Genomic DNA, 10709 nt, shown 5'->3' with positions numbered 1-10709 from the left:
TGCTAAGAAGAAGCCAACCATGAAGTTATCACAACGGCCGATCAGAACCGACGAAAGTTGAAGAAGCCAATAAGTACGAAGAGAAGAATGACGCAAACTGCCATTAGCGCGGGAAGTTGCGAATGACCAAACCACTTTTGGTTTTAATTTTGCCCATGATTGGTTCAGATAGTGGCTTGAGTTATCTGGACCAATCGCAAAGCGAAGTTATACGAAATAAGTGCAATCCCGGATTCCTTTTCCACACACAATTGAAATTGCTTGAATCTTTTTGCAGGGTTATGCCTCAGCTTGTCACTGTGACGGTCTTGCCGAGGTGGATGGACTTCAGGGTATAATGCACCTAGTGAGTCAGAATCACCACCATCTGTACCCGTTCGACCCTAGCATCAGCAGGCATATTCACCATACTGTTCTCTCCAATCTGCTCCACGTATTTTTTCTACTAATAGCCACAATTTTTGTATCCTGCCTTTTCCTTTTTTCTTAAGTATTTGCATAGGAAACGTTTTTATTTAGCAATAAAAATGGTACATTAGTTCTTAATTGAGACGAATTCTTTATTGAAAGGGTCAAATTCAAAGTGGAATCAGGAATGCTATTCGGCTAGCACAGGGACCCCCGGTATAAATGTCTGGTTGTAATACAGCAAATAACATAATGAAGCCATAAGTTGATTATCCTCGTACTATTCTCTTGTTATTTCTGTTTTTCACGTTGCTATGTTCCCAACAGTGGCGTAGCGTCATTTTTTCTGCATATTTACTTTATAAAATCAGTTGATAAAAAAAACTATCATGTAATACTACCCCTTCCCTCCCCCCCCTCCCCCCACAACGACGCAGAACCACAATTTTCGTAGAAATTACTCTCTCTTTCCATCCGCTTCAATGCTTTTTTTTAATTGATGACAATTATTATTACTTCATTACAGATCAACATCAAATTAAAATCAGAGATGCCCGGACAAATAGATGGTGAAGCTTGGATGCAGCCTCCTGGTAATGTGATTGCACGGCCCATACTAACACAGGTATTAACAGAACACCGTGTAACGACGCTGTAAAAGATTACTTTTTAGGGAAAATGAAAGGCTTATGATTGGACTTTCATATCTCGGTGTTAAAAAAGCACATCCCGAAAAAATCAATTTCGTTTGAGCTTTTAACTTGAGAAACTTTTTTTTTTTTCTTTTGTCATAATTTACATCCAAGAATTAAATAAAACGTCTATAACCGGACGACTTTGGTTCGGAATTCTTTGAAGAATTAAGAAAATATTACTAGAACCCAAACGGCCATCGAACACTTCTCGAAATTTCATCGTAAGTTCACTTATTTTTTTCTTTAGGCACTGATGCTATCAAAGAGGAAGTTTAAAGTAAAAAACAAAAGAAGACCCAAAAGTTCGTCTCGCTCTCCTGCAAGCCCCAGTGCAACAAGAATTATTTCTTATGACGATTAAACACTTACCCCGGGCTTATGGCAGCTTAATTAGAAACCATACTGGATATTTTTTCCAGCTCTGAGTTATACTTAACTTGGTAATCTTGTAACGTTACATCTAGTTAAGTATTGCTTTAGCCGAGAAAATGTAATTCGAAATTGTAAAGGATATTATTGTCATTTGTATCGCTTTGGGTATACGCTGTATTGTAAACAGTGCAGACTAAAATTCCATCTTTATAGTGCGTTAAATTGAACCAATTGTGAAATTCTACCAGCACGAAATGCATACTGGTTGAGCAATCACATGAACATCACGTGCTCGTCATATAGGCTGAAACAAGGAGAGCGGCTCAGTCCTCACCATTCGAACCTCTTCAGTATACATTACCATTCGTGCTATTGGAGTCAATTTCTATCACCGGCCATGATTTGTTTATCGAAGTGGAATAAAATGATTCTGGACTAGTCTCGGCCACATTCTGTCTTTCCCCGTTCCGCCCGTAAATGCGCAAAGGCGTTGTAGTCGACGCTACGCGCTAACGAACCAAACTCGTAACCTGGTATTCCATAGTCGTATGTAGGAAAAAAGGGTGGCGCGAGATTTCTAGACGAATCACAGTTTATCAAAGATTTCATGCTTAAGAAAAAGTGGGAAGAGTACGATTAACTAACGCAATTTCAGATAGGAATGAAAATACTTGAAAGTCGAAGATACGCGTACTCTGGTGTTCCACAATCGTATTAAAGGTGCAAACTAAAATGTTGAAATCTCTGTCTGGAGGTGGAGTTCAAAGCTTAGCTTGTCCCATCAATGGAGTTTTTACAGAAGACACCGATGAATTTGAAGATAATATAAGTTCGAGTATATTTCAAATTAATATTGTATTTGTAATTATATGTAAAAAGTGGTTCAACTGCAGAAGTATTCATTTACAAGCTAATATGCATGGCCGCCTTCTATTGATTTACCTTTTCTCCATATGTTTCATTTTTAAAATGATCAGTTGATGTAGATGTGTTCCGAGTGAATTAAATTCGAGAGAGAACCTACTTGTGGCTTTTTTTTTTGGTCACAAAAGGCATAGCTGGTGATAGGCCCTCGGTAAGAGGAGAGAAGAGTAAAAGAGAGCGAGCAATAGTCGGTGAGGTTCTTGGAAGGCATGACACTTTCCTTCATCCTAATTAGATTTTTCTCTCACTTACCCCACGTTTATGCTCGTCCTCACTGTGTCAGGCTTCCAGAGGCAAGGTTAGCTGTGTAGCACGAGGAAGAGTGTTGAATGGAAGGGAAGATTTTCCGGTTTGCTTCTAGTGAGTTGTACAGACGTTAAGTTAGTTAAGTTAAGTTAGTTTTACTCAGTTTTTTGGCTCGATTTACTCAGGTTTAGCTGAAGGTCTCTTTCAAGTTTGGTCATTATAACTGTGTAGCTCTACATGTTACACCTTCGAGTCCTTCACTGGAAATGTAAATTTGGAGTGTAAATTCTATTCCCCTAGTAAATTAAACCGAAATGGCAAATTATTGAGTTTCTTAAGTTATCTCAGCGGTTGACAAGAAGGAAATATCACAAGCAGTCACTAAGGACAAAAATTCATGAAGAGTCAACACACTAAAAGGCAGAACAAAGGGTGGTTCGAGATTTCTAAACCAATCACAGTGCAGTAAAGATTTCATATCTGAGGGTTTTTTAAATACTAACAGTCACTCCCACCCACCCTTAGTGGAAGTCTTTGGATAGAAAATGAAAAGCTTAAAAATGTTTCCTAACCTCCCGGAAATATATATTTGTCACGCATTATTTTACATGGGGGAGGGGGGGGGGGGTAACCAAAAACCCTCAAGAGAGTCGAGTCAAGGAGATACATTATCGTGTCAAAAGAAAACGGCTCAGTTTTTGGGAAAAACTCAAACTGAATAATTCATTAAAAACAAAAAGTTCAACATTATGAGAGTTACAGAAAGCAATTTTGTATCAGTTTACTTGTCACAGGTCATTGTGGCATATAATCCACACTGTGGAAGAACCTGAAGCGTGACTTAGAAACCTTGATAGGGTAAACTGAGAACGGACTCATGTGTAAGGTCTTAAAGATGTTTTATTGAAGTCTTCGTTTATGTTTTACAGTAGATCTTGAACCCCTGTTCGTAACTCTGTGTGACTTCCCTCAAAAAGCCACTTACACATTCAAGTTTTTCCTACTTTAGAAGCCATGTTGATGACCCCGTTTTAACAAAGATTTAAAAGAATACCACGTACTAAAATGAACTAGAATTCTCGTTGGGAGTTAAAAAATCTAGAAATGGGCTACAAAATTAGACTTAAAAACACTACTAAATATCTAAGTTAGTGGTATTCTAAGACCTTTTTTCTTTCTTCCTTTTTTTTGATTTTCAGCTTAATGTTAATAATATTGACGAATTATGTAAAGAAGTAGGCTTCAGCCATGACAGAGGTCACTAATGCTCGCAAACGAGTTATAAAAACTCTAAGACACGACCTATTTAAATCATTTTCACTCTATAAAAACCTCTAACAAACGAATTCTGACCTTGTTTATTTTCCTCTAACAATTCTAAACTCAGTTTGAATGCAAAGCACTCACAAGCTTGTTGTGGAAGAGAACTATTCAAATTATTGTTGTACCAATTAATATCCTATATCTGACTTGTTACTTGTTACCACAATATCTTTCTAATTTCTTTTTTAAGGAATTTGCGTTCATAAAGAAGTCAGTAACACAACGAAAATAGACGTCACTCTACCTTTTAGCCATCATTATGTTCTCATACGAGTTATAAAAATTCTAGAAATGAGCTACTTAGGTCTTTCAATATATTGTTAAATCTCTAATGCGTGACGTCTTATCCAGTAACTGTTTCTCTTTTTTTGTGTGACATTTTTACCTTTTTTTTCAACTAGAGATACTAAGGAAATTAAGCAACTCGACACGTACTCTGAATACTCGCCGAACGAGTTGTGATAATGTTCGAACTATTCAGATTATTGTTGTACCGCCTAATGTCTACTAACTGTGGAAATCTTAACCGCAGTCTAAGTTCTTTGATATAATATCCAACCCAAAATTACCGTCACTTTAACTCCTTATGACTAATTCTCGCGGATGAGTTCTAACATGTTAAGAAATGAACTATTTAGTTTACCAGCGTATCATCAAATATCTATTAAGTGGACGTGTTCGACCCATGCATTTGTCTAAGTTTTTCTTGTCAAATTTCAGATGATTTTTCGTGTTTAAACAAAACCTAGAAATGAGCTATCTAAATAGCTGTTATACAGATAAATCTCTGTTAATTCTTATTCAAAACCCTTAGTGTTCTATTATTATCACACCATTTGCTCTTTTCTATATTAGGAACTCTAAAAGAAAGTTCTTCAGGGACATCAATTCCCCTCTAAACTACGAGTAAACTCCGAATAAACCCAACAATTTCCATGGAAATGAACTTAGACATTACTTTTAAAATCAGAGGTATTCCTAATCAAAACATTTACTCAGCGATATTGTAATTAATGATGGAAAGATCAGCATGCAGAATAGAATAACTTATCACACTTAGAGCATAGCCAGCTTTTCGAATTGTCGTGGGCCTATACCCTAAGAAAGTTCAATTTTTGATTCAAAATTTGCACGAGTGATGTGATAAAAGTTAAGAGGTACAGGACTCTAGGCTGGCTACACCCCTGATACTGTTGTGTTCCGTCTTGAGCCATCCGACTTAACTGCGGTGTAGCAATCATGGTCTTTAGAAATACGCTAAAACTAACAGGCTAAAAGTGTCAGGTAGATGTACATGTTACAAAAAAAAAAAAAACAAGCAAACCAAAAACGGTCAAAACAAAACAAGAGGAAGATGGACTGATAGATAGAGTGTAAGGTATACAATGATTAGCTCGGACAACAAAGTTGCTAAGTATTGTTAACATTAGATCAAAGAAAAAGAAATTACACGCCCACTCAGATATAGCGAAATATGTTCTACTTAAACTATACCTATTTACCACACAATGATAACTTCAGACAACAAAGTTATTGAGTATTGTTAACATTAAATTTAAGAAAAAGAAATTACACGCCCACTCAGATATAGCGCAATATGTTCTACTTAAACTATACCTATTTACCACACAATGATAACTTCAGACAACAAAGTTATTGAGTATTGTTAACATTAAATCTTAGAAAAATAAATTACACTCCCACTCAGATATAGCTCAATATGTTCTACTTCAACTATACCTTGTTACCATACAATGATAAGTTCAGACAACAAAGCTACTGAGTATTGTTAACATTAAATCTACGAAAAATAAATTACACGCCCACTCAGATATAGCGCAATATGTTCCACTCCAACTATATCTTGTTACCATACAATGATAAGTTCAGAAAGCAAAGTTACTGAGTATTGATAACATTAAATCTAAGAAAAAGAAATTAAAGACTAAGATGTTACCATAGACAGTACGTATTGTTACTAGAATCATTTTTCTCCATTTCCTCGAAATTTTTTAGTTTTTCTCTAGCCCTCGCGGTCTCCATACTAATGGCAATGTTTTTGGCTCTTGGAAACTGTCAGAGGCAAAGGAAAAAAGCACGCTTATCAATGAACGCAAAATTAACTTATCGATTAGTTGTTTGTTTGATCTACGGACCCGAAATTCAGTCAGTCAAGCGTTGAATGTTTGCATGTCTGTATTGAAGTGTTTTGCAGCCATAATCTGATTCAGTTAGTTATAAGCATGCCCACTGGCCAAATGGAGAGTCCAGCAGACAGTCGGGCAGACAATCAGCCCATCTGTCAGTCAGCCAGTGGTCATAACTCAGGTAGTCAATTCAATTTGACGGCTTACCGGCCAGTTGCACAGATAGTCAGGTGACCAGACTGTCAATCAGGAAGCTGGTCAGTGCATTAAGGACAGAAGGCAAATTTGAATATACAAGCATAACCAAAGAGAGCACTCGTCAGTGCAGCGTATTAGCCACCCAGAAGTTTTTTTTTTTCAAGTTATACTTTTTCAAATCATAATCAAGCAGAGAAAAAATTGATTAGTTTGAAAATGTTTTGGTAGCCTTACTGCCAACAATGAATGGGCTGCCTGAAAAAATTTGCAAGTGACTTTGAAAGAGACGAGCAGTATATTATGGCTACAACAAATCAGACTTCATCTCCTTCATCTCCAATAACTTCAACCATTACAGTTGCAGTGAAATCTCTAATTTGAAACTGGTTTGAGTTAGCCAAGGAGTAAAAAAATTTAGGATAGAGTTACGCTTTGTGAATGGCATCAAAAAAGTCACTTTTGATTCAGAATATAGATCAGGTTCAACAAACTGATAGTTTAAATAATCATGAGTCAACTATACATGCATACACACCGTAACGCATCAAAGATTTTCACTCTAAATCTCAAATATTACACTTATTCTGATTGGATACATGTCACAAAAAAAAACTACCTTCGTTAGAGGGATTTGTTTTCCGTACCCCTTTAGTCAGCGGTATTCAGTATTAAAGCAGACGTAATAAGCATTTACCTTGAAAGTACTAAAGCGGCCTGGTATCAAAAACGTCTTCTTCCCCTGGACGGAACACGAAAAGAGATAGAAATGCAACGCGCTCATTTTTTCTCAAGCGATGCAGTACTAAATTTCACAAGTACAGAATACAGAGCTGCCGCTTATTACAGCTCATTTAATTTTGCTTGCTTGTGTTGAAGTGTTTTGAAACCTGAGGTACACAACATCAAAGTCACTATTTCCATTCAATGAGTTGTGGTAAGTGGCGGTTCTGTTTTCTGTATCTGGGCAAATTATTACTGTATCGCTTAAAAAACAAACAAACAAACATGTAAAACGGCTCAATAAATTCATAAATGTAGGATTTTAGCATTGTATAAAAAGCTATGGGTCTTCGTTACGAGGAGGTATAATAATACTCAAGTGGTGTGTTTTTTTCCTCAATGTAATCAACTCCCGATGTGAATCGCGACCCTTCGACAGAGCACTTCAAGTGATCTTCAGCCAATTGAGTCGACTGATTATGCGTCACCTTATAAAGCATGTGTGGACCAATCTGAGTTTATCTCTTCTGATTTATAAAAAATGTTACCTTCCTCTACGACATCCATGTCAGGCTCGTGCGTCTCCTCTTCTTCTTCAGCTTTTCTAGCTTCTTTAAAAAAGATTTATTTGTAACGTGTAACAATGTAAGTTAGTATACAGTCATTAAATTTTGTCTTTGTACTTAGGAATTAACACTAGAATTTTTCCAGTGACTACCAAGGGAAAAGAGATGTTTTAATTACTCATAAAATGCCTTACTCTCTTGAGTGACCGATCAAAAACCATTATCTCCTTTACCTTTGTTACTGGGTACTGAAATCTCTTCAATTTCCACCTGCTCCTCAGATTCAACAGCTGTGTAAAATCAGATTCATTGTTAAAATCCATAGGATTAGACAACGCGGCCCATTGCCCGCTATTTAGTCAGAAAATTAGCATTGTTGCTACTTACACTGTACGCTGGAATAAATGAGACCCATGTGGGACAAATGTTCAGTTCCTAAAAAGCAATTAATCGTTTTTACCTTCCTCAGTTGTCTTTTTAGGTTCATGCTTACTTCCTCCTTCTTCACCTGCACACAAATATTAAAGATATATTGTATTTAATTTTTGTCCTTGAATTCGACAAAATGGTTAATGTTTTGAGAAGATCACCAGGGACAGGGCATAACTTGATTATGCAAGATTGCTGAGACAGTCAGCTGTGCACTTTTATCACCGTTAAAACCTATGTTGAAGGTAACCAATTTGCCCTATCATTAACCTTTTTGTTCCTTCTGTTACCATACTGGCTAACCCCAGCCCTGTAACTTACATGTAACTACCCCTAAACTTTACAAAACTATAACTCTGTCATAGCAGTGAACCAAAAATGACTGAAATGAAGATGGTGCTGGCTTTCTGTCAGGAAAGTTTCACAATTTTACTCTAAATTTATCTTGACATTATAGAAAATAAAGTATTGTGCTCACTGAAATCCGCAACATTCGGCTTATTTTTCAACTATTATCAGAAGCTGTAAGTAACACTGAAGATGAGTATCCATCATTTAAAAGGTTCTTGTAAGTAGCTCAACCTTCGATCACTTCAGATAATTTTTTAAAACCTTTCATAAGGTTAATTGCAATTGCAACAAGAGGTTCCTTAAAACTGGGCGATTCTCAACAAAAAACTTCTGTTAGTGTGTAGAGACACTCCTACTTACAGAAGATGTCAACTATTACCTTCTCTTTGTGTTCTTCGTCGATACTAGCTCTCGCCATGATGAACAGTGATTGTATTAAAGAATACCATCCATTTAAATAAACCGCGAGTTGTTCCGGAAAGGCTCGAACGTCAATAACGCAAATATGTCTTTGGTCTTTAACAACAGCAAACTTTCCAACAAGACTTTTTTGATTGCATTGACCTATTAGATTTAGTAACTGAGGAAGGGTTTTGTACCTTACGGGAAATAGTGGCCAAAAAGCTGCTCTCGTCAATTTTTTCATGAGACAGACTTAGAATCTATGATTTGATTGGTGATTAGGCGTTAATATGATAACCCTAATCTTATTGGTTTGACATACAAAGCCATGCAATCAAGTATACTAAGTGCACCAGCTTGTTAAGCCACCTTTCGCTGTTTTGTAGAGTTATGACATTTCTAAAAAAAAAGGAAAATTGAAAAGGTGTTTACCTTCCACAGTCTTTGCAGAGGCTGGTTTGATGTCGAAATCATCCTCATAATCTGTTTTAAGGAAAAAGTAGAGTAAAACATGACATAATGCTCATGGTTCATGTTTTATTTTGAAATAAATTTCTTTACAAATGTATTTTACGTACGTTAGATTTTCCTATATTTATTCAAGTATTCACTGATTGATGAAATATCACTGAGTTACAAAGCTCACATTTAAATCTGCAAGTTAATTGGTGGGCATGAAAATGGTAGCTGGAATAGTACCTTTGCCAAAGACAGTCGGTTAAGACGCACTACCTTTCTTCATTTTGGCGATTGTTATGATCGGTTGTAAAGTGCAATATGCAGTTGAAGTCACCTTGTATAACTGTGATTTTTGCAGTACTTCTTTTGTAAATAGAGCGGTTGTCTATACCTTCTTTTGATATTTCTTTCATAAATAATTTTTACCTGAGGAAGATGGATTCGCATCCCCCTCACAGGCTTGTTCAATCTCTGCCATTAGAGCAAAGAGCTATCTTTAAGTTATTTTTCATAAAATATAACTGAAAACTGGAAACAACGAATAATCATTGTCAATATATACGTATCATTCATTTAGTACAACCACATCATATGGGGGACGATGGTATCTTCCTTCCATACTGGAATACTACATACTTTGGCACATTACAGTTTACTAATGTAAAGGAATGGTGATATCATGAGTGGAGGTGTTAAAAGTGCATAAGGCAATTTATCACCAGAATATCTGGAGGTAACTTATCAATCAAAAGTAATCCAACCTAATTTCATTACATTTGTGTCATACGAGAAACCCTTCCTTGATCTCTCCTTTCTCGAAGTGCACCTACAGCAACTATCAGAGCAGAAAAAGAATACTGTGGTTTCTGGGCATCTTATTTGAAAGAGCTCATATTTGATAGATTAATTAATTAGACTATACACACCTGGCAAGAGAGTTGAATTACAAAGTCAATTACAACATTGTCTTTGGCATAAAAAATTCTACACTTATTTACTGACCTGGTTGGGGAGCAGGCAATTCAGGGGCTTCCACTTCTGGTATTTCGATCTGTGCTATTAATTGCATTTTAATCTGTTCTCCTAGGGGGGACAAAAATGAAAAAAAGGAATTAAGTACAGAAAAGAGAAAGGAAAGAAAAGTATCGCACATAGAACCCTACAAAGGTGTAGAGGAGATATGTGATTAGATTGAGAAGCACTATATTTTTTACCCTCCTCGACGTTAGCATGTTGATCCCCATTTCCAATCTGTCCCTGCTGATTATTTTCTGCTTCTTTGATATAAAAAGGAACACCAATAAAAAAATAATGGTCATTGTCAGGTTTATCCAACGGGAAAAAAGAAACGCTCAGACAAACAATTCAGAATGGATCGTCATCTAATAATTTCAGACAGAAGTATAGCGATTCATATTTTGAGAATTGTTTGTAGAATGAGGTTTTGCTAGCACCTTATTTTAAATATT

At 36.3% G+C, this 10709-nt stretch overlaps 1 protein-coding gene across 1 annotated transcript; it reads left to right on the top strand.

Annotated features, from left to right (window-relative positions):
• The first annotated feature begins 337 nt into the window (after window positions 1-337).
• LOC149053549 (diacylglycerol kinase theta-like) lies at window positions 338-1464 on the top strand. The gene is made up of 4 exons (XM_089203170.1): window positions 338-346; window positions 571-624; window positions 935-1033; window positions 1351-1464. The coding sequence occupies exons 1-4, from the start codon at window positions 338-340 to the stop codon at window positions 1462-1464; spliced, it is 276 nt and encodes a 91-aa protein (XP_089059296.1).
• Window positions 1465-10709: the final 9245 nt, after the last annotated feature.

This window comes from Pocillopora damicornis, chromosome 1, assembly GCF_964200805.1.
Source record: "Pocillopora damicornis chromosome 1, jaPocDami1.2, whole genome shotgun sequence".
Classification (NCBI taxonomy): Eukaryota; Metazoa; Cnidaria; class Anthozoa; order Scleractinia; family Pocilloporidae; genus Pocillopora; species Pocillopora damicornis.
This window is presented reverse-complemented; position numbering and strand designations above follow the sequence as displayed.